Source organism: Nelumbo nucifera, chromosome 3, assembly GCF_055504915.1.
Source record: "Nelumbo nucifera cultivar China Antique chromosome 3, China Antique-T2T, whole genome shotgun sequence".
Taxonomy (NCBI): domain Eukaryota; kingdom Viridiplantae; phylum Streptophyta; class Magnoliopsida; order Proteales; family Nelumbonaceae; genus Nelumbo; species Nelumbo nucifera.
Genome location: NC_142651.1, coordinates 100,923,467 through 100,949,388, shown reverse-complemented (window position 1 = coordinate 100,949,388; position 25,922 = coordinate 100,923,467). Strand labels below are relative to the sequence as shown.

The 25,922-nt window shown below is 37.1% G+C and overlaps 1 protein-coding gene across 6 annotated transcripts in view; it reads right to left on the bottom strand.

The window, feature by feature from the left end:
* The window catches only part of TBL13 (TRICHOME BIREFRINGENCE-LIKE 13), a 113,494-nt gene extending 96,560 nt beyond the window's left edge, over positions 1-16,934 (bottom strand). For 2 of the 6 annotated variants that reach the window (XM_088901572.1, XM_088901569.1), the window contains exons 1-2: positions 15,928-16,658; positions 15,286-15,463 (exon numbers count right to left, since the gene is read on the bottom strand). In XM_088901572.1, the coding sequence (XP_088757698.1) occupies positions 15,286-15,463; positions 15,928-16,360 (611 nt within the window). In that variant the 5' untranslated portion in view covers positions 16,361-16,658. Of the gene's footprint in view, positions 1-15,285; positions 15,464-15,927 lie in introns of all 6 variants that reach the window. The other 4 variants (XM_088901570.1, XM_088901571.1, XM_088901568.1 and 1 more) reach the window with 4 other exon arrangements.
* Positions 16,935-25,922: the final 8,988 nt, after the last annotated feature.

Sequence of the window (25,922 nt, the reverse complement as noted above, 5' to 3'; positions counted from 1 at the left end):
GTAAAATATTTCAGATTATAGCAGAAGAGGAAGAGAAGAAGAAGAAGACAGCAAGAAGAAGGAGTTCGATAATCTCCTCTTTCTCCTCTCTAATCTTTTATTAATCTCACTAAGATTAAATAAATTACAAGTCTGCCCTTAAGTGGGCGTCCACCTCATCAGCATACTAAGAAAACATAAAAAGAATTAAAGGCCCATTAAGACCAAATAACAAGAAAGAACTAATCACTAAGATAGTAATGGGCTAGGGCCCATTCGGCCCAGCCTCTCTACACTCCCCCTCAAGCTGAGCATAGATATCAATCATGCCCAGCTTGCCTATATAGTGAACCAACTTTCCTTTGGGAACACCTTTTGTCAAAACATCAGTCAACTGTTATTCATAAGCAATAAATGGCAGGTAGACTTCTCCTAAAGCAACTCTCTCCCATATAAAGTGTCTATTAACTTCTATGTGCTTAGTTCCGTCATGCTGAACAGGATTATGTGCAATGTTGATAGCGGCTTGGTTGTCACAATATAACATCATTGGCTTCTCATAGTCTATACCCAATTCTTCTAAAAGTAATCTCAACCACAAAAGTTATGAAACTTCGTGTGCCATTGCCCTATACTCTCCTTCAGTCGAGGATCTAGCTGCTATAAACCGCTTCTTACTCCTCCATGATACAATGTTCCCTGCCACCATAGCACAATAACCTGAAGTGGACCTCCTATCATCAATACATACAGCCCAACCAGCATCAGTGTATGCTTCCAGCTTCATGTGTCCATGCTTAGCAAACAAGATACCTTTCCTTGGAGTCCCTTTTAGAAAACACAGAATCCTCTTAGCAGCTGCTAAATGTGTATCTCTAGGAGAATGCATGAACTGATTAATTACATTAACTGCATAGGAAATACCTGATCGAGTCATGCAAAGATATAATAACTTCCCAACCAGTCTCTAGAACACTCCCCTATCAGTTGACAATTCACCATCAATAGCTGACAACTTATGATTTAGGTTTATAGGAGTAGAAGTTGGTTGAGCACCCAATTCGCCAGTCTCTGCAAGAAAATCAAGAACATACATTGAGAAATGAAAATACCATCCTTAGACCTGGCAACTTCAAATCCCAAGAAATATCTGAGTTCACCCAAGTCTTTAATCTCAAACTCAATGTTAAGAAATCTTTTGAGATGAGTAACTTCCTGAGTATCACTACCAGTAACCACAATATCATAAACATAGACAATTAGAAAGGTCATTAAGGAATCTCTCCTCTTAACAAACAAGGTATGATCAAACTGAGTTTGTGCGTACCCAAAAGTAACAAGGGCAACTCGAAATCTGTCAAACCATGCTCTACGAGATTGCTTAAGGCCATAAAGGGACTTCTTCAATTTATAAACTTACCCTTGCATCTCCTTCCCATACACCCCTGGAGGTAAAGACATAAACCTCTTCATGTAGGTCCCCATTCAAGAAAGCATTTTTAACATCGAATTGATTAAGTGGCCAACCAAAAGTAGCAGCTAAAGATAACAAAACTCGAATTGAAGTCATTTTGGCCACTGGGGCAAAAGTCTCTAGGTAATCAATACCATACATCTGAGTGTATCCTTTAGCAACCACACAGGCTTTAAATCTTTCAATAGTACCATCTAAATGATACTTGATAGTGAATACCCACTTACAGCCAACCAATTCCTTTCCCTCAGGCAAATCCACAATTTCCTAGGTATTGTTCTTATGCAAAGCATCTAATTCAATCATCATAGCATCCCTTCATTCTAGTTTGGATAAGGCTTCTAGGACAAATTTGAGAGTCACATGTGTGGAAACAGAGGCAAGAAATGAATAGTAGGTAGGGGAAAGAAGGTTGTAGGACAGGTGTTTGGAAATGCAATGAGTTGTACATTTCCATTTGCCTTTGCGAAAAATAGAAGTGGTAGAAGAGGGCTGACCTATTACCTCAATAGTGATGAGAGGTGCAAGAGGATCATCTGAAGATGTGGAAATAACTTGCACATCATTGAGTCTTTGTCTCTAGTACCATCTGTGGAGAATAGGATGGGAAGAAAATGTGGGAGGATGAGCAGGACGAGGGGGAGCAAGAACATGAGAACAAGACCCAATAGAAGACTCGATGAGAGGAGACTCAATAGAAGACTCAATGAGGATTGGAAGAGGGACAAATGGTGACAACGCACACAACTCTTCTAAATGCTCCCCCTTAGGAGAAGTACCAAAGAAAGGAACAGATTCAGCAAATGTGACATCTCTAGAAACAAAGCGAGTACCACGAACCAGATCAAAACAACAATACCCCTTTTGTGTGGAGGCATATCCCAAGAAGACACACTTGTGTGCTTTAGGCTTAAACTTATGTCTTTGTCTCTCTAATGACTGTGAACATTAACATAACAAGTGCACCCAAACACTCGGATAGGAAGAGAGAAGATATCCTCATTTGGAAATAGAAGGTTAAAAGGGGTTTTAAAACCCAAAACTTAGGAAGGCATCTGGTTTATCAAGTATGTAGTTGTAAGGATAGGTTGGACATCATCCCCCCAAAACATAACAACTGTAATCTTAGGAGTTGTACTCGAAGTAGCAAAGGAGAGAAGAGAAACTCTGAAATGCAGTGAATGTCGAACTGTACTAGTCAGTCGACCATGCTATTATTTATATATGAATGTAGTACAAAGTACAAGAAATTACTGGGATGCCCCTGATTAGTGATAGGACACCCAAATGACTTAAATCATTAAACAGGATTAGACCCATTAACACAGGCCCAATTACAAGATAAGTTAAACACAAGTATGGGCTAATAAGAACTCTTATCATCCGAACATCACTCTAACATTCTAACACTCCCCCTCAAGCTAAGCATGGATATCAATCATGTTTAGCTTACCAAGTAAGTCCCTGAACTTTGTTGTTGACAGCCCTTTAGTTAATACATCTGCAATCTGCATCTCTGATGGAGTATAAGGCACACAGAGTTCTCCTGAAATAATTCTCTCTCTGACAAAGTGTCGATCAATTTCAATATGTTTTGTCCTGTCATGCTGCACGGGATTGTTGGCAATGTTGATAGCAGCTTTATTATCACAATACAGCCTGAGAGGACCCTCAGTTTTGATACCAAGCTCATTAAGAAGAGTTCTGAGCCATAAGAGTTCAGCAACACCGTGTGCCATAGCTCGGTATTCTGCTTCTGCACTTGATCTAACCACAACATTCTGCTTCTTACTGCACCATGTGACTAGGTTTCCTCCCAAGAATGTACAGTAACCTGAGGTTGATTTTCTGTCTCCAACAGACCCAGCCCAATCAGCATCAGTGTAGGCTTCAATTTCAAGTCTGTTGTTTTTCCTGAATAGAATTCCTTTCCCTGGGCAAGTCTTCAAGTATTTGAGAATTCTTTCCACTGCTCTCATATGAGGGGTCTTTGGTGAATGCATGAATTGACTGACAACATGCACTGCATAAGCAATGCCTGGCCGAGTAAGGGATAAGTATATCAATTTTCCTACCAATTTTTGGTACCTTTCTTTATCACAGTATTCCTCACCCATTGATTCTTGTAATCCATGGTTCGGTTCTATTGGAGTGTCTACTGGCCTGCACCCCATCATGCCTGTTTCCTCTAGGAGATCTAGCACATATTTTCGTTGACATATGTAGATTCCTTTTCTTGATCTAGCAATTTCAATCCCAAGAAAATATCTTAGATTTCCCAGGTCTTTGATCTCAAATTCTGAAGCTAAGAACTCCTTCAGCCTCTTCATCTCTTTCACATCATTTCCAGTAATCACCATATCATCCACATAAACAATGAGTGTTGTAAGTTTGTTATCCTATCTCCTTGTAAACAATATATGATCTGCACTGCTCTGAGTGTACCCCACTTTCTTCATGGCCATACAAAGTCTCTCAAACCATGCCCGGGGAGACTACTTCAAACCATATAATGCTTTCCTTAGTTTACACACCTTCTTTCCAACATCATATCCAGGTGGGGGTTCCATGAATACCTCTTCATGAAGATCACCATTTAGGAAGGCATTCTTCACATCCAGCTGATGGAGTTCCCAAGAGAATTTTGCTGCTAGTGACAATAGAACCCTGATTGTGTTGAGCTTTGCTACTGGGGCAAAGGTTTCCTTGTAGTCAATTCCTTTCTTTTGTGTAAATCCCTTTGCCACAAGTCTGACCTTGTACCTCTCAATTGACCCATCTTCCCTGTGTTTTACTGTGAATACCCACTTGCACCCAACAGTGCCTTTCCCCTCTGGCAAGTCCACCAATTCCCACATTCTTGCTTTCATTAGGGCTTTCATCTCTTCATTCATGGCTTCTTTCCACCTTGGATCAGATGCCGCCTCTGAGTACCTGGAAGGGACACAAAACAGAGAAAGGAGTCTTCATACCCAGTACCTTAGATGGCATCCAGTTTATCAGGTATGATGCAGTGAGAACAGCTTGAGACCAATATTGCTTGGGCACATTATGCTGGAAAAGTAGAGCTCGAGCTATCTCCAATAGGTGTCTGTTCTTGCGCTCAGCAACCCCATTTTGCTGAGGGGTGTAAGCACACGATGATTGGTGTAACATGCCTGCATCTTCCATGAATGAGCTCAGGGATCTTTCAAAGTATTCAGATGCATTGTCTGAACGGAATTGCTTAATCTTCTTATCAAATTGTGTTTCAACCATCTTGCAAAACATCATAGTTATCCGTGGAACTTCATCACGTCCATTTAACAGATAAATCCCAGTGCACCGAGAATAATGGTCAATAAAACTGATAAAGTAACGGAAGCCATCAATGGAAACAATGGGTGAAGGACCCCAAACATCAGAATGAACCAAATCAAAAGGGGCTTGAATTTCATTACTAGAAATTGGATACATTGATCTGCATTGTTTTGACATTTGACACACATCACAAATTAAACTCTGACTTGGAATGCCCTTACATAATTCGGGAAACAACATTGCTAAAGAAGAAAAAGACAAATGACCTAGCCTAGCATGCCACAGGTGCAGCCTAGCTATTGACTCCACACTTTTCGGACTAGTTGGAGCAGGTGCAGCCTAGCTCCGGAATCAATCACCCAAGAGGTAGAATTAATGGAACTAGTTGCACTAAATGCAGAGGTTGTACCTGATTTGGCAAGAGAGGTGGAAGCTAAAGGATTATTCTTCAGACGGGCTAATGCCCGGCTGAGAACCTCTACCTCACTAGCTGTGAAGCGCAAAGTACTTGGTCCAGAGGAGTCGGCAGCCTGCCTTGTGGTGGAAGAGGACACTGTCTGAGTACTCTGTGAGTTGTCACTACTATTGTTGGTGACAAGATTCCCACTTGTTGTGTGGCCCTTATGTTGCCTTCTGTCCTTTCTCAGAGCAACTGGCTTCAGATGAGGGTACAAGACCCAACATTTCTCCTTTGTGTGTTTCTCACCACCACAATGGGTACACTTGAGGGACTTCTTGTCTGAAAATCTATTTCCCTTAGTGGAGACTAGGGTTGAATGTTCTCCAAATAGTTCTGTGGACCGTGTTTGGGAGTCAACTTGCACCTCCTTTCTCCTTACTTCTTCATTCCTCACCAGGTAGTAGACATGGTGAAGCTCGGGTAATTCATCTCTCCCTAGAATCTGTGACCTTATACCTTCATATACAGGATCTAGGCCCGCCAGAAACTTGAAGGCTCTGCTCTCCTCAATCTGCTTGTCATGCCTCTCCTTATCCTTGGCATTTTCCCAATCCAAAATCAAGTGATGGTCAAGCTCTTCCCAGAGGCCTTCCAATGTTGCAAAGTATGTTCACGGACATGTCTCCTTGCCTTAGGGCTGCAATATCTTGGTTCAGCCTGTAGATTCTAGCATTGTTCTTTTTCTGATCGTATGTCTTGGATACTTTCTCCCAAATTTTAGTGGCTGTAGGAAAATGATGAACAGTTCTGGCCACCCGAGGAGTCATGGAGGCCAGCAACCAAGACATGACTATGGCATTTTCCTTGCGCCACACAGTGTATTCAGGACTGCCAACTTCTGGTTCTTTCTTGTCTCCATCCAAATAGCATGTGAGTTCACGAGAGGTAATGAACAACCTTGCTAAGACGGACCACTCTCTGAAGTTATACTCATCCAGCAGCACACTTGTAATCTGCAAGCTGTGCAGATTAGGGTTTTCCAGGTTTGAGGACCTTGCGACAGGTCTGTTATCTCTAGAGGAAACTTCAACGGATAGTGAGGACATCCTGACTTCAGTCCTAGAGTTGTTCACAGTGCTGTAGGTGGTTCTGTTTAGGGCTGGCCGAAGTGGTCACAGTGTTCACAGTGCTGGTAGAAGTGTTCACAGTGCTGGTAGCACACTAGATAAACTTCACTTAGACTGAACCAGTTCGGGTACAGTAGCAAGTAAAATATTCGAGGCTGCAACTGTGCAATGTAAGTCTTTACCACTGTGCTGTGCAAGGCTAAAGTAGGGCTGGTAACCGACCTGAAAATAGGGCTATTTACCACTGTTCTGTAAGAGTCTTGCTGGAGTACCGAAGCTACAACTGTAGAAGAGGCCAAGTCTTTACCACTGTTCTGCGCAAGTCTTTCTGGAGCACCGAAGCTGCAACTGTAGAGGAAGCTCTCCCCCTTTCGGCTAGTGCTAGGACTGTTGAAATCAGTCCTCAACTAGGTCTGTCCTATACAGACCTCTCTTAGTAGCCAAATAGCTACTACTTACTGGAAACAACCTAGTAGGACATCTACTTCTGGGTCTTACTTCCCTTGAGTCCTACAACCAAGAGAAACCCTAGGTTCGAACTTGCTTTACTCTCTTACACCCCTAGGTCTTTACTACAGCAACCCAGAAAAGGAAGAGAGAAGATGAAAAGACAGCAAGAGAAGAGAGTGCGCCTGCTGAAACCTTAGGTTCGAACTTGCTCTGATACCATGTAATCTTAGGAGCTGTACTCAAAGTAGCAAAGGAGAGAAGAGAAACTCTGAAATGCAGTGAATGTCGAACTGTACTAGTCAGTTGACCATGCTATTATTTATATATGAATGTAGTACAAAGTACAAGAAATTACTAGGATGCCCCTGATTAGTGATGGGACACCCAGATGACTTAAATCATTAAACAGGATTAGGCCCATTAACACAGGCCCAGTTACAAGATAAGTTAAACATAAGTATGGGCTAATAAGAACTCTTATCAGCCGAACATCACTCTAACATTCTAACAACAAGAACATGAGAAGCAAAAAAGAGGCTCCTCGCAACCTCAACCACATGTCGGTTTTTCCTTTCTGCCACTCCATTTTGTTATGGAGTGTTCAGATCGAAATATTTTGATCCGAGTATTAAATTGGGTAAGAATAAGTTTATGAAATTTTTGGACAATATTTGGCACTTCATCCCGGGATCTCATAAGGTAAATCCAAGTGTAACGAGAGAACTCATCAATGAAAAGGATGAAATACTTGTAACCCCCCATAGCAGATAAATGATATGTGGCCCCCACACATCAGAGTGCACAATATGGAAAGGAGAAACTGATCTTTTATTACTCACTGAAAAAGATTGTCTATAATGTTTTGCAAGTTCACATGACTCACAGTGAAGACTCGATAGGGATATTTTCTTAAACATTTCTGGAAACAAATGACTCAAAGCTGAAAAAGACAAATGACCAAATCTCAAATGACATAACATGATTCTATCAACTAACTATGATGAGATAGACTCCAAAGCTGCTCCACTAGGTGGTCCAGAACTTTGATCAAAGATATCCAGCAAATATATTCCATTCGCCTCATGGCCACTCCCAATCATTCTCTGAGTTTTCAGGTCCTGAAAAACACAATGAGTAGGAAAGGTTACACTGCAATTAATTGATTTAGTTAAGCTACTAACAGATAAAAGGTTCATGTTAAGTTTGGGAACATGAAGGACAGAGGATAAAGCAAGGGAATCAAAGGCTTTAATATTCCCTTTGCCAGAGATAGGAGCAAGAGACCCATCGGCAAGGGAAATCTTCTCTCTACCAGAGAGGAACTGTGATATGAATAAAAAAGGTTAGATATATTGGTCATATGGCCTGATGCACCAGAATCTATAATCCAAGGAATTATACGATTACCTGAGGCTGTAGCATGATTTACAAAAGTACAAATACCTAAATGGGAAAATGCAAATGAAGAGGTGTTGCCTAAGGAGGAAGCTGCAATAGTAGTCTCCAAGTGATTAATTAACCTCCCATATCTCTCAAATTCTGCCTTCATTGCTGCCAACTGCTCCATAGCAGATTTTTCTTCACTTTCTCTATTTACACCTTCAGATGCTGTAGCAACATTTGCATTATTGGGCTTTCCAGACTGACCACCTTTCTTAAAGTTGTAATTATCATTGTTGTTGTTGTTCCGAAACCTATCTGGGAGAAGATCTGGATGAAGCTTCCAACAAGTATCCTTAGTATGTTTTGGTTTCTTGTAGTATTCACATATCACAACTTTCTTCTCGATTGGCCCCTTTGGTTTTATTCCAGCATGTGCAAAATGTTCTGAAGGTAACGGGCCCTGTAATTGTACATGTCGCCTACTCTCTTCACTGCTCACCATAGGATATGCATGAGCAAGTGTTACTTCATCCTTGGCCAGAATATTCTGTCTCATAATATCAAACACCCTGTTTCTTTCCACAAATTTCCTGAATGTCTCTGCATCCTTGGTGCTTTCCCATACAACTGCTTCCATAACATCAATCTCCTGCCATAGTGACTTCAACATTTTTTTTTATGAATATAGTGACTTCAACATTGAGTACTAGACAACTACACTCTTCTCCCCCTGTTTTAGATTTTTCATATCATCCTTAGTTTGTAGACCCTTGCAACATTCAATTTCTATGAATGTTTTTATAACACTATCCCAAATCTCCTTGGTTGAAATCCAAAGATAATGTTGATTTATGTGGGGCTGCATAGAATTTATCAACCATCCAATAACTGTGTAGTTAACCTGCATCCATTTCTCATATGTAGGATCAATCTGTTCCGGTTTCTCCTTACTGCCCGTGATAAACCCTAGTTTACCTCTACTACAGACATGAATATTTATAGATAGTGCCCAAGCTAAATAATTTGTTCCATCAAGTTTGATTGTAGTCACTCCTATCAAAATGGAACCTATGAGACCAACCACCGGCACTGGGATATGCTTCATCTCATTTCCAGATTGCTCCATTGGTCAAACGAAAATCAAAAAACAAGGTTTTCAAGCTTTATAGACCTAACTAAGGTCAGTCCAACACTTAAAAATCCCAAAACTAGGGTTTCACTATACCTGGCCTCCAGAGAGAAAGAGAAAAGAAGTAGTCGCTCCAACTAGAGCTTCCCAAACCTCTTCCAACTACAACCGCCCACTTTTAGAGATCAAAAGGAACCCTCCATGCCTTGAGTGTCACACCCAAATAGTCTCTTTAACCTGTAACTAGAAACTCTCTAGTCAGCTAGGGTTTCGGGCAAAAAATCAGCACCCCCACTTTCTAGGCAATCTATAGCTAAATTCTAACTCTCTAAACCCTCTACCAACTAGGCATACAAGTTCTCTGAATAATCAGCAACCTATCTCTCCATACACTCTTCTAATCGAAAGGTGTATGGGAAAAGAAAAGAAAAATAAAAGAGGAGGAAGACCTACTCTAATACCAAGATGTGATTCAGACCAATAAAAAATAGTAAAATATTTCAGGTTATAGCACAATAGGAAGAGAAGAAGAAGAAGACAGCAAGAAGAAGAAGGAAGAATTGAGAAGAAGGGGTTTGATAATCTCCTCTTTCTCCTCTCTAACCTTTTATTAATCTTAATAAGATTATATAAATTACAAGTCTGCCCTTAAGTGGGCGTCCACCTCATCAGCATACTTAGAAAACATAAAAAGAATTGAAGGCCCATAAAGAAAAGGCCCATTAAGGCCTAATAACAAGAAAGAACTAATCACTAAGATAGTAATGGGCTAGGGCCCATTCGGCCAAGTCTCTCTACATTTACAAGCATCCCTTGGGGAGGCACGAGATGCAGCCTCCCCTAAACATTACAAGTGGTCAGATAAAAAAGATTTACAGCCAAAGCATTTGCCTCCCTACCCACCCACTGGTATCTACACGAAATGTGTCTCATTAAACATTTAACCTTTTTTATGTAATCCCTATAACTCCTAACAACTGAGTCTGGATTTGACAACTAGCCCACAATCACCTTAGAATCCCCTTCAACTAATAGGTTTTCCACTTGTACTTGATTAGCAATCTGAATTCCTTGTACTGCAGCCAACAACTCAGCTCTTGTGGAATCCCCTATTCCCATTGGGCTTGAGAATAAGGATACAACATTGCCATTCTCATTCCTCTGGACTCCTATGCTAGACGGTCCTGGGTTACCTTGACTGCTTCCGTCAAAACTTAGTTTAATTACCCCTTTCATAGGAGTTACCCAAACTGTTGCAGCCCTGGTTTTCCTAACCGAAGTGTGTGCAACTGCAGCCCAATTCCTCCAAATGTCATCAAAAGAGAAAGAGTTGAACAAAGCCAAGGATTTCAGCCAGTAAATAGCCCTGGTTAAAATGCGCTTCTTCACTTCTGTAAAGGGTCTCTCCTTGTCTTGGAGGATTCTAGCATTTCTTTCTTCCCAAATTGTCCATAGGGTGGCTGCTCTAAAACATCTTCACATACTGCTCCCTTTTTTTGTTGGGCAAGCAAAGGTAGATGAAGAAAACAAAGATTTTACCTATGTTGGCTGATCCCACCTATATCTAAACAAACCAAACATCCAATCCCAAAGAACCGCAACAAACTACGAGATTTGCAAAACACACACCAATTTAGGGATAAACACAGAAAAGGCTTTTTCTTTTGTAAGTTCTCCAAAGTATTGATCTTACCAAGGTACACTTCCCAGCAAAAAACAGCAATTTTGGGGGGAAGAGGCTTAGTCCAGACTTCTTTTACAAGGAAAGGCTCAAGGGAAGTACTAGAACAAAGGAATTTGAAGAATGATGCAAATGTGAAGGAACCTTTTGGGATAGAGGGTCCACACTCTTCTATCAAGAGAAGAGGAATCCAAACAAAAATTTTCTAAGATGGAAAGAAGTTTCGTAACACAAACAAACTCAGCCTCCCTTAATCCCCTACGAAAACCAAAATCCCAGTTCAAGGATAAAGGTAATACTGGAGAGGGGAAAAAGATAACCTCCTTTTTATAAAGGGAAAGAGAATAAAGGGAAGGAAAGAGATCTTTTAGAGGTTGATTGCCCACCCAAGTGTCTTCCCAAAAAAGAACTGAATTCCCAAAGCGTCATACCTTACAAATTGAAGGAATTTGGGGAGGATGCCATGTATTGCCTTACAAGGTGTTGTTTGGGTAGCCCAACAAGATACTCCAATATCCCAACTAGAGGCGGAATAACCATGAATACTAACCACCATAGTTGTCAAGGTGAAGCCTAGGCGACAAGGCACCCTTTGAGGCTCCCCTCGCCTAATCGCCAAGCAGTTTTGTACTATGTATTGTAAAATACTTTTTTATTCTTTATTTTTTTGACATTATAATTATAAAATAGGCACCGTTAAACTAAAATATTCATTTTATGTGTTTATATAATAATTTATTTTTATTATTTTCTTATTTGTTAGGATTTAATCAATACAAACATTGCTAAATGCTGTATTGAACCCTCAAAGAGTTTAAAACCTGAACCAATAAGTAAGGAAGAACTTAAAATTTTGTCTAATCAGCACATTGTCTATACTTTAACATGAACTCTATACTTTTCTTACGAAAATTATGAATAATTATTAAGGAAATATGGATATGGTACCTAGGAAACTACCCTAGGATCTATGTTTTCTATATAAAAAAATCCATCGCCTAGGCGACTAGGCAACAAGGTGCCCCCCTAATGCCCAGCCTTGCCTTGGCGCCTTGAAAACTATGCTAACCACCACCCTATGCCACAAACTTTCTCTTTCTAGGGGCCATCTCCACAACCACTTCCCCAATAACGCTTCATTTTTAAGGACCGAATTCCCTAATCCCAAACTCCCTGCCTCTTTACTCCAATAGACTGTCTCCCAATTAACTAAGTGATCCTTTTTCTCTTCCCTTGGTTCCCAAAGAAAATTTCTCATCAATTTTTCTAATTTCCTAGCCTCCCTACAGGGGATCCTAAACACAAAAAGAAAATAAACTGGTAGATTGGCAAGCGTAGCCCTAATTAAGGTTACCCTTCCTCCCAAAGTTATATAATTCTTTTTCCAAGCTGCCAATTTTCTTTGAAATTTCTCCACAACTGGATACCAAAAGCTGCTTTCCCTAGGATTCCCACCCAAAGGTAAGCTCAAGTAAGTCAAGGGCCAAGAAGAACTAGAGCAATCCAAAAGAGTTGCAATAGACTCAACTTCATTGTGATCCAAATTGACCCCTACTACACAACTTTTTTCAAAATTGATCTTTAGATTGGAAACTCTCTCAAAGCCTAATATTAGGTCCTTAAGGTTTCTCACCTTCCTCGACTCGCTTCCTTCATAGAAAATGATAATATCATTTGCAAACTGGAGACGGGTTATAGAGACAATATTCCTTCCAATCTTCCAACCATCTATTACCCCTTCCCTATCTGCCTTCAATATCAATATGCTAAGCACATCCACCACCAAAGTAAAGAAAAAAGGAGAGAGAGGATCACCCTATCTCAAACCTCTGGAAGCCGGAAAGGAAATCCTTTACCACTCCATTCGCTAACACTGAGTAATGAACCGGAGTGAGGCAGCCAATCATCCATAAGCACCATCTTTCCCCAAACCCACAAGTCCTAAGTATCCCCAAGAGGAAACTTTGGTCCACCATATCATATGCCTTCTCAAGGTCCAATTGCAAGCAAAGCCTTGACTTCCTGATTTCCTCATATCCTCCACACACTCATTTGCTATTAGGATTTGATCGGTTATCTGCCTGCCTTGTACAAAGGCTCCTTGAGCTTGACTAATGAGAGGAAATAAAGTCACTTTGACCCTTAAGGACAACATCTTTGCCAAGATTTTATAGATGCTAGTCACCAAACTAATGGGCTTGTAATATTTTAGGTGTTTAGCATTATTCTTTTTAGGAATGAGAGCTAAAAAAATGGCATTTATTCCTAGGGGTGGCCACAAGCCAAGCTTTTCATGAGTTGTTTGAGCTTAGCTCATGAAAAGCTATGCTTGGCTCGGTTTAAACCGAGCTTCAAGCCAACTCGAGCCTAGTATATAGGCTTGATTAGGTTCGCATACATATTAATATATATACATATAAAAATAATATATATAAAAAATTTTATTTTTTATATATAATAATAATAATTAATTTTTATGTCAAATTATTTTTATAAAACATTTAATTCATAGTCGAGCTCAAACTTCCAAGCTTTTGACTTGAGCCGAATTCGAGCTCAAGTCTTTAGCTCAAATCGAGCTCGAGCTTGATAGTTTATTAGCGAGTTCAACTCAAATCCACCCCTATTTATTCTAGAGCTAATTACATGTCTCTCTTCAAATTCCTTGAAAACCTCAACCAGATCCTCCTTGATTATTCCCCAATAATCTTGGTAAAAAGCCATAGTGAAGCCATCTGGACTGGAGCCTTTGATCTATCCATAGAGAACACCACTTGTTTGATTTCTTCTTCTTCAAAATTCCTTTCCATCCAACCTGGAGTACTATCATCTAACCTTGGCCACTCTAAGTCTTCCGACCTCTCTTTATTGTCTATAGGTCTTCTCAACCTTGATTTGAAGTGGTCCACAAAAATCCTTGCAATCTCTTCTTTAGAAAAAACATTTCTCCATCAATTTTTAATTTGGTCACAAAGTTCTTTCTCTGTCTCCCATTGGCCAGTGCATGAAAATATTTGGTATTCCCATCACTTTCCTTGATCCACTCATCCACCTGTGCCTAGACTTTTGCCTCCAAGCATGGGAAAGGTTTTTCTTCCTCTTTGGCTACAAGTGGATAGAACCCTCAAGCATGGCAAGTTTGCTTTGTGTAGAAACCTTCACTTAGCCAAGAAAAAGAAGGACATTATGGAGATGTACAAGGGCAATAATTGTGTGGACAATTTGGGAAGAAAGAAATGCTAGAATCTTTAAGGCGGAAGGAAGAAGCTAGGAAGCAGTCTTTGAATGTATAATGGCTAAGGTGATGCATTGGGCTAAAAGCATGGAGCTATTTTCATCCTACCCACATGATGATTTGTGGAGAAACTGGGGACAGATGGTTACATCATCCTCAAAGAAACCAAAGATCCATAAACAATGGATACCACCGGAGGAGGGATTCATTAAGCTAAACCTTGATGGGAGCAGTGTAGGAAATTTGGGCCCCTCGGGTATGGGAGGTGTTTTCAAAAGCATGGAAGGACATATCGCAGATAAGTTTTCAGGACCCACTGGCATTGGGGACTCCACAAGGGTTGATCTCTATGTGCTTCATGGACTACAATGGGCAAAGGAAATTAATCTCACCAATTTGGTGATAGAGGATGATTCCAAAGTTGACACGAGGCATGGAAGTAAGAGTACATTGAGTTAAAAGAACTGCTAATGGGTTTGTCAATGCTTTGGCAAAATAAGGGGTGGGAAGAAATCAGTTGCTTTGGGCTCAATTGTAATGGTTTTGTAACTGGATGGCTGAAAAATGGTGAGTGTAGTATGGGGTTACGGAAATGAACTTAAACGGATTGAATGGCTCACAAGGAGCATGAATGTAAAGATACAATGTGTACAAAGATCTGCCAACGGGCTGGCTGATGCTCTAGCTAAGCAACGGGTTAACAGAAATCAATTGTATTGGGCATGCTTGTAATCTATTTTGATTCTGTAGGGTACGGTAGTGATTGCTACCCTATCCAAGAGATGCACTGTAATATTGCTGTTTTCTATTAATAATTTTTTTCAGTTATTTATCCCAAAAAAACAATAATGACTTTTTTATTCAGTAAAAATCCATTCTAATTCTAATTTTAGAAAAAACAACCATACAAATTGTTTAAATAAAATCATCTCAATTAGAGAATGACTAAATTTTCAAAAAACACCCATGCACCTACTTGAAAGAAAAAAAAAACATGGGGTGATTATTTTCTCCCAAAATGCAAAGGTGTAAAAATAAAAGAGCATCAAAGACAAATGGATAAGTAAATATTGGAACAAAATTACTTGGTAAGAATGAATTTATCGTGGCAAAATAAAGAAAATTACCTAGAATAACGTGCCAAAAGATTAGTTCGATGATATGCAACTGTAAGGTTGTACTGCAGAAAGGTGAACCCACGATCTGCTCCAGCAGGCCGCCACTTTTTTACTTCTAGTGACACTTGTTTTAGAGTGCAAACAAGAGAAACGAACATGTTTCTATTTAATGAATCACCAACAAATCCTGCACTATTGACAACGTCATGAGGGCTAAAATACTGAAATCTGAAGTATGAACATGAAAAACAAACATTTTTCTGTTGAACATATGACCAACAAATCCTCATACTGTTGAAATTTTCATGAAGACTAAAGGACTGAAAATATTAGAAAGCATAACTAAGTAATAATTTCAACTAATATGTGTGACAGATATCTCCTTTTCTCAACCTGGGAAACATCAGTATGCATCTTATTAGAGACTATTCTACTAAAGTCGCTGTAACTTTTAAGCAGGGATTACACCAGCAATCTAATATTTGAGGTAACATACATCCACCAATTGGATTAAATGGCTGAGCCCTTTACCTGTAATAATTTTCTTTAGGTTTATGTTAGCACTTTTCAAGTTCCAATCATAATTAGGCATTTATTAAGGATTAAAGGGAAATGGTAAAACATTAAGACTAAGGAAAACGAAACATTTACCGATGTTGGTGTTGCTGAAGCGCTTGAGAAACCAAACCGGATCAAATGGTGGAAGATCACAACCTTTTGGCTGCCAACGCCAGTTCATGATATCTTGGGCGTTGGATTTATTGTTGGAAATGCAATTCCAGCCTTTAAAGACCTCCTTACATGAGTTGGCATACAGTGAAGTTCTAAACTTTGGATCATAGATCCACTTCCCATCTGAATAATCACATAATCCTGAATTCTCAATTTGTGGGATTCCTCTCTCTTTGATTTCAAAATCTCGATTATTTTTGTACGAAACAAGCATCTTGGTGGTAGAACCTCTGAAATCTGAGAAAACGAGGGCAAGCGAAACAAAGCAGAAGACAGAGATAAAGAGAAAGAATGTGTAGCGACGTAATGAAAGATTACTATTCTTCTTGATGTGGTGATCTTTCATGGCCATATTTGATGTCCCCACTCTATTTAGTTTAGTTTGTACAACATACCTCACCTCAAACAAATGGAAAAGAGATTGAAGAAATCCTTCAGGAACCAGATCCCATGCAGGTGTTGCAACCAACAAGTTGAAAGTCAATCAACCACAATATATATCATCAATGTCTGTCTTCTAAGTTCTAATTAACCATAGCTTCCAATAGGCGGTGCCAAAAGAAGTGGCCAGAAGCACTTTTATCATTCCCACCACCGGGCTAAGCAGTTGGAACTTGGAAGCGACCCTGCATCGCAATAAAATGAAGGGTAAAATACAAAAAACCTTTCCTAAAGTTTCTTACAATAATAAAAAATCTCTTTTTGGTCTCGTTGTGCAATTAGATGTCACACTTATCTTCCCCACTTGGCATTTCTTTGAGTTTTTTCTTCTATAATTTGGAAAGAAAATGATTCATTTTTGAAGCTCATCTATCATTGCAGAGACAAAGCATACATGATCATGGTACTTGAGGTTCCTGAAGTGTTGGACATTGGGGTAAGGGGGGTTCATTTTTTTGGATTTTGAGAGCAGGAAGTTGGTCAATGGGATTTTGGTTCTCATTAACTAAGAATTTTATGTTCTTTTTTCAAAATCCAAAAAAATTTATTTTCTTGGGTAAGTGATACCTATATCTTAGGTAAATAAATAACTTTTCCACTCAGGGGAAAGTTGTCAATACTTAAATGTGACAAAAATACTCCTTTAATAATAAAATTTTATGACTAAAATGGTCATTGCCTTATTTACAATGAAAGAACATTGATAAATGCACTTACCTGAATAAGTGTTTCCCATAAAAAACTTATCTAATTAATAACATTTATCTGAGTAAGTAACTTGTTGAAAAACAAAAGGGGCCTAAGTGTAAATCTGTTAGGACCAGCGGGTCTAAAGTCTCCGAAATTGGAGGTGAACCAAGCAAGGGTGTTGTCATCACTTTGTGGCTCATGGACACCGCCATGGAGATGGACGATAGTAGAGACACCAGCGTTCTTGGGAATGGCAATGGGGACGGTTGGATCCCATGGGAATATGTGATTTTGAGGGAGATGATTTTGCCACGTCACGTAAGTTGGTACTCCACAGAATGTCTCAATTGTGGGACCAGGAATAGTGGCGCCCATTCGAGAGAGTGTCTGAATTGTGGGACCAGGAACAGTAGCGGTCATTCAGGAATTAGGAGGTCCCATGTGTGAAGACAAGATAAAGAAGCAAGAGGGAGGAGTACTGTGGATCAAAAATTAATTAGCATCCATTTCTTTTGATACATGCCGATGGTAAGACTTGAAGGAATGGGAAGGCGATATAGCATGGAATAACTAGGGGTGAGCAAGAAAAACCAAAAAACTGAATCGAAAAATCGATTGAAATTGAATCAATAATTTGTTTAATTGAATCAATTGATTCGGTATTTTAAAAAATCAAAGGTATCGTTTGGTTTCGATTAATCAAAATAGAAGACCAACAATTAACCAAACTAATCGATATACATATGTTTATATATATATTTTATGCATATTTGTGTATATTATATTATATATTATATTTTCTATACATTATAAATTAATAAATATGCATTATATATTTATAATATATAATTTATAATTTATTATTTATTATTTCAAAATATAATATTGTATATATATTATTAATTTTTTTATTATATATTTATATATTTTTCTATTATATATTATAAATAATAAAAAGCCAAAAAACCATCGAACTGAACTAATCAATCGATTAATCAGTTGGCTTCGATTCAATTTTAATTACAGATTGTCCAAAAACTAGTAACCCTAATTCAATTTCAAAAATAAGCCCACGATTTGAATAATCAAACTATAAGCACCCCTAAGAATAACCATAGAGCTTTGGCATTTGTGGGGAGTTCATCGACGAACAATTGCAAAGAAGCAAATACTTGTTGAAGATCAGTTGTTTTGGTTATCAGAGGATAAGGAGGAGGAGCCTATGCTTGGGCTTGATAAAAAATATTGGAGACAATTATTAACGCTATCGTGATTTGTGAGAGATAATAATAAAAAAGTGTGGTTTTGATGTAACCCAGTTTGTGAAATCGGATAGGAAGGAGAAGAAGGTGGGAGAGTCATTGATGTCGGTAAGTATTAGTTTTGGACCGTAGGTGAGGATGAGTGCCGCCAGTCTATAACTCCAAAGGATCCACTGCAAAAAACTTAAAAAACACCCTGACATTAACAGGGGTAATTTTATAACTTTTTAATTTTCTATCGGGGTCAAGAATGAAGGGAGGTTTCTGTTGATTTTTTTTTTTAAGTTTAGAGGAGGTGTTTGTTAAAATGAAACTAAAGGGGAGATTTTTATTATTGTCAAAAACTTCTAGTGAGGTTTTTGTATTTCACCCTAAAACATTTTTTTTACATCCGCTACAAGAATCTTATCCATATACTCAATGCAATAAAGATAATAATCCTATAATTTGTAATTTAAATGCACTAGTAATTAAGCACGTGCCTGATATGTATGACTTTTTTTCCATATTAATATAAAATTAATAAAAGTAACAATATGATTAAAATAAACTTAAATACTTGTACTAAATGTGTACTAAATACTTGTACTAAACTTAAATTACAATAACAATTATTATTATTACTACTACTACTACTATAAAATTTTGTATTCCATTTATGCCTTAAATAAAAATAAATTTTATTTTAACAATTATTTTTATTTAATATGATGATTATATAGCATTAGAAATGTTCTTAAATGTCTTTATTTTTTTAAATATTTATTATTCAATTATGACATCATGAATTTCTTTGAAAAGTTGGATCATTGACTCACCATTTAAATAAGAAAATAGCTTTGCTTTCGGATCAGTTTTAAATTATATATTTCATCTACATCATATACATAATTTTTACTTATCACACTTAATTTTTGTTTGACATAATTAATATATAATTTTTTATATATTCTTTTGATTACTTATTATTTTTTAAATATTTATTATTTAACTATTATATCATCGATTAATCCATTTGACCCAAACCACTAACCATGACCCAAAAAGAAAAATGTTTGATTTCTAGGTTGACAAAATTTTGTATTACATTTCCATTATTGATAAAATTATATCTTATGTATAGTATTTATTTTATGATTCTTTGTATTTTCTATTTTTTAAAATTCTATTATTTGACTATGGCATCATTTCATTTCTAGGTTGATTTTAATTTTGGAATTCTATTTTCATTTACAAAAATACTTCTTACATTTCATACTTATTTTTGTTCAATATAATGAATATACTATATTAATGACATGCTCAGTTCTTTTATTTGTTTGTATTATATATTTAATTTATTTATTTTTTATTATTTGATTATGGCATTATTAAAATTAGTGTTGTGGATTTAATCAGTAGAATTTAATGATGAGAAAATATATCTTTAATATAGGATTTAATAAGAGAATATGCCTTAGATATGAGATTTAATGAGAGATAATATGAAAATAGTTTTACTTCTAATTAGTTTTAAATTTTACATTTGATTTCCATCATTAATAAAAACATTTCTTATTTATCATCAATGTTTTCAACTTGTTGTTGACCTGGCTAATTGAACCGTTTGAACCGTCACTTGACCTTGATTCTAGGTTTGGTTGTGTTGAAATTCCCCATTTTGGTTAAAAATAGTCTAACTTGGGTGATTCAACTATTGACCCATTCGACCCAGTAACCAAGTCACAAGTTGTGCACTTAATTATATGCAAACTTTTGGAAGCCATAGATTTGCACTCTGATGTTTGATTGGGGTTATCTTTTTTTTTGAGTAACTTTTCAAAATCTATACGTCCCAAGGACATTATGCACCTCGCCTTGCTATTTTTGCAAAAAAAACCTTTTTTGGCCCCAAATTATAAGTTTTAATATTTATATAAATAAAAATTTTAAAATAAAATTAAAAAGCATAAATAAATAAATGTAACATAATACATATATTATATGTAATATATGCAAAACATAACTATGATATATGTAAAACATAATTATACTATTTATTGATAAAATATGTATTTTTACACAAACACACATAGTGTTGATGTAGAGCGGTTTGACCTTGATAGTCGAATTAGTGACTTATGACCCGAAGGCAAAAGTGGTTCGGCCTCCGGGTCAGTTTTTAAAACATTGTTTATCATACTTATTATTGTTTATGTCAAATATATGATGTTAAAAAAGTTCCCTTTTGTAATTTCTATATTTTTGCATTTTATATATTTTTGAATTTTATTATTTAATTGTGACAAAATAGATTGGCCCATTTGACTTAAATGGTTTAATTTCTTACCACCAACTATAGGAAAACACTATTTTTCCATGTAGATTTTAAAAGTATAAGTTTTTATGTTATTAAAATTATTAATTTATTATGTATGTATTTAATTATAGAATTTAATAATGAGAAGAAACGAAGAAGCCTTAAATATATGATTCAATGAAGGTAAATGCAAATTAATACCTTAAATGTTTGATTTGATGAGATATAATTGAATGTATTGAATATCTTAAAATTACAAATTATCATATTCACTTTCATTTTAAATCAATAAATTTAAATATAAAGGGGTAAATTTTGTCATCACAAAATTCCAGAAAATATTATTAAGGCTATTGTACTTTTTTAAAGTAGTATAGATTTCTGTAAAATCTTGGCTCATTGTTATTTAACCCAACCCGCCACCTTTATTCCATTGTTTTATCCTTTTTGTAATAAAAGGAGTACTGGTGAGGATACAAGCTTTAGGCAAGTAAACATTGTACCTTGTGCCTTATATGGACCATATGGTCATATGAAGATGGTCTACTTATACTCTAATGGAATCCCATGGTCTACTTGTTTATAGCTGAAATGCCTAATATGAGATTTTTCTTGTTGAATGATATAAAAGAAGTGGAAGCAACTGAAAATTGGGTCTAGAATGCTTTCAAATCGAAAACCCAAAAAGGATTTATTAAGATGATGATGATGAAATAGATGATGTGTCCAAGTGTTAATTTAGATGTCAAATAAAGTATTATGTAGTTTAATGGAATTTTGGTTGACAATATCGCAATTGTAAAACTCCTATTTTTGTTTAATTCAAAATGGGAGCCATTAAAAATATGACTGGCAATTTTGACCCCAACCCATTTGACCCACCCACCTTGGAATCCATCCATACCCACCCAATTTATTGGCGGGTCAATATGGGTCGAGTAATGCATTAGGGTCAATGGAAAAGGGTCAGGGTGGGTTGGGCCAAGGGTACCCATTAGGGTCAGGATGGGTTGGACCGTGCGGGTTAGGATGGGTTGGGTGTAAATCAGCTCTATCCATACTTGCCAAATATATAAAAAAACAATAGTTAATGTGACTCGAACTCAAGTACTTTTATGAAAGCATTTTTATAAAAGTACTTACACGAAAGCACTTTATGAAAGCCCCCACGCTCAATCTCCTTTGAGGATGGTGGCAACATGAAAATGCTCTTCACTACTCTTTTATAAGACCCTTAGCGTCCTAGATCAAGTCAGATCAAAGGTTGTGATTCAGTGCTGCCCTCTAATAGCTCGGGAAGACGAAGCGATGCCACCGCCCCTCGCACGCACGTAGCCTCGGGGAAACGAAACGACGCCCCTATTGACCCATCTCGAAAACGGTACGGACGTCGAATTGGTCGATTCACCCAAATTGGTTGCACCCCGGGTCATTAAGCTCGGAAAGATACACTTCGAAGAGTTCCTTAGTCGAATACCTCATAGCTCTTCCACGCCACACCACGGTTGAGCACTACACTCATCGACTTTGGAACTGGGGGAGGGGTGTTTGGGTTATGGTTGAGCTGGCCCCGGGTGCCATGTGTCACCTCCATGGCCGTCTTATCTCTTCAACCACATCGGTACCATGTAGGATGAAGAAGCGCGACTAAGAGGAGCCTTGTACGGATAAGGAGGACAGTTTCGTCGAGGATTATGACTTATCCCGAAGACCTCGGTGGACAACCTCATCCTGATAACCCTGGAAGCCCCATCCGAATAGGACACAGATCCTTGGCTATAAATAGGTAACCCCCGCTTAAGGTACGAGATTTTTGACTCTTCGGACTTCATACTATTATTCTACCTCTGCTCGGACCAGTATGTTTCTCTCAACTGCTTAGCCCGGCCACTCATCTTTCATTAATGACTTGAACGTCAGAGTGCCTACCTGGGGAACAACTCCTTGGGCATCTGATCACTTTCTTGTTTCAGATCTTGTTGTGCGGCTCCGTCCTTCCACCTCAGCTTTGCCAGTTGGCAAGATTATTTGACTACGATCTTGGTTTGAGACACCTTGAATTGGACATCATCAATATATATATTTGTGTTAATCAAGCCAGACTTGTGAGCTTTCGATCTAAACTTTTTATTAGTTGAGCTCAAGTTCAAATAACTAATCAAGCTTACCTCAAGGTTCAAACTCAACTAGAATTGAATTCAAACCAAGCCTAATTAAGCTTGAGCTCGAATGATTCAACTAGAGCTTGATTTGCAGCCCTATGATTGAGTCCAAATCTGATATGCCCGTTACGTTCATATACGAGGTGTAGTAGCAACTGTTATCCTCAATGCAATTGGGACCGTTGGACCTTACTCATTATGTTAATTTTGCTTGTGTGAACACTAGTGGAGGGTATTAAAGCTATTCGCCTACTTGTCATTATTTTCTTTTTTTTTTTATGTTTTTTACACTCCAATTTCAACACATCCTGCACCTCAACTATCAACAGCTCGGGTTTGGATCATGTCAAGGTAGAACCAGTTTTGAATTGATTATTAATTGGGACAAAATTACAAACCCCAAACTGTCCCGGCTAATAGTCAAGTCTATCAGCATAGACCCAATTATACTAACAATTATATTTATTTATTAAAACAATAAGTTATATTAAAAACTTTCATATTATAACCTTAATAAAAATGATAAGATTACTAAATTATTTAGGGCAAAAGACTTAGAGATACCTTAAGTTTTCATAAATTGACTTAAATCTTGTGGGTTGACCCCACTGGACCTAAACATACCATCCACTAATGAAATGTCACATGTGAACTGATTTAAAATTTTAAAATTTTTTTCCTTTCTAGGCATAAGGATGACAAGGGAGCAGTTCAGGGAGGTTTTGTAAATTCTATACCATACATGTCTCCTTGAACCTCCTGTTGTACCCATTCTAAAACTCATAGTGGGTTGGATTTTGAGAATCAAACCCCTCCTTGCACATGAACATGCAACACCCCTCCCCCCGAGCATCCAAGAGAGAGTGTGTGTGTGTGTGGGGGGGGGGGGGTTGGGTTTAGAATCTGCATCTAATTTCCTATTATTTCTTAACTAGTAAATATGCATATGCGTTTGCACATGGTAGATTCATTATAACAACAACAGCTAAGGCACAATAATATGGTGACCTAAGTATATGAACCATTGAACGATTTGACTTAGTTAGTAGGGTCACAAGTTAGACATTAATTCTCCATTTCCATTGATTTTTGTATTCCATTCCCATCATTAATAAAAAACAATTTTTATTTATTACATTTATACTCTTGATATGATAAATATATAAAAATAAATTTTATTTTTAATTTTTTTACAATTCACTATATTTCTATTTAGCTTTTTTTTATTATTTAATTATGACATCATGATATACCCATTTGACTTAGAAGGTTGAACCATTGTCTCACTACTTGTATGGATAGAAAAACTGGTTTACCCTTTGGTCAATTTTATTGCATTCCATTTTCATCATTAGTAAAAACAAATCTTATTTTTCATACTTATTTTTTTGTTTAATATTAGAGATGTGCTGACATGTTTTCTACAAAATTTGTATATATTTTTTTGTAACTTTTGTGTTGCTATCTTTTTAAATATTTATTATTTAATTATGACATAATGGGTTAACCTATTTGGTCCAAAAGGTTGGACCATTGATTCACTATCTTGATAGGAAAATGGTTTCATGTTTAGATAATTTTGAAAATTTGTATTTCATTTATATTATTAATAATAATTATTTATCATACTTTTTTTTTGTTTATTATGATTAATATATATTAGAGATGTGTATTTTTTTATTATTTGTATTTTTAGTATTTAATTGTGTTATAATGGGTTTACAAACTTGACTCAAATGGATTAAATTGATTACCCACCACTTTAATGTTTTGTAGGGAGTTTGCAAATGATTTTTTTTTAATCCAATCTTAGCCGTCAAAAACACTACATAAACTATTGGGCAAATCTCTTACAGTACTCCTAAGTTTTAGGAGTTGGCTTACTTTGCCCTAATGTTTAGAAACTGCTTTTAGGTACTCCCAAGTTTTCGAGCTACTGACTAAATCCTCCCATGCCGTTAGTGTTTATGTAGTGAAAATGTGGAAAAGACTATTTTTATCCATCATTATTCTTTAAAATTTTAAAGTGAAACATTTGAATAAACCTGTTGTAATACAAATGCAAGTACCAAACCTCCCGTCCCACACCTGCACCCCCAAGTTTTTGAGCTATTGACTAAATCCTCCCATGCCGTTAGTGTTTTTGTAATGAAAAGATGGAAAAGACTATTTTACTCATCGTTATTCTTTAAAACTTTAAAATGAAACTTTTGAATAAACCTGTTGTACTTGCACCCCGACAATCATCTCTACTAGTTTTACTATTCAATTTTACCATCATCAATGCTAAATAAGAAATGCACCCTGTACTTTGGGTGTTGTGTGAAGTTAGTCTCCGAACTTTAAAATGTCTCTATAGTACTTGAACTTTCAAATTGTGTCTAATAGTTCCTTACCATTAGTTGACCGTCAGTCAATACCATCACGTGACATCAGATGCATATTCAATAATTTCAAATTGACAAAACTACCCTTTATGATATTTTTTGACCATTTTACCCATTTCGTAATGGGTGTTATAAGAATGAAAGGAAAAAAAGGGTTGTGAAACCAGACACTGATCAATTGTTGGTCTGAAAAATACATTCTAGATTGTCTATCTAATGAATAAAAAACCAAAATCAAACCATAATCATATAACAAAAGTGAAGAGGACAAAAAATATGGTTAAAAATGTGATTTTTTAACCTTTCTTCTTCGACGACGACAAGGGTTAGATAACCTTTACTGTAGATAGAAGAGAATGCTATCTTAAGCGTTGGCAATGACTTTTAAATGATCGGTAAGAGGTCTACGACGGTGTTTTCCCGAGCAATCACACCGGCGACGACCACTACAACCTTGATACGAAACCAAGGTGTTGAGTGAGCACTGAGCAGTGTTGGCATCCGATGCACAAAGGGTTTTTAGGTGAGGGCAGTTCTGCCATTTTCTAAAAAAAGTCTCTCTTCCTCGGAATATGATGGGTATTTCAGTCATTTGGCTCAATCGTTAACGATAAGGGCCTATTAAACACAATTTGAAATATATACATGTTTTGAAGTTTGGGACTGACTTGAC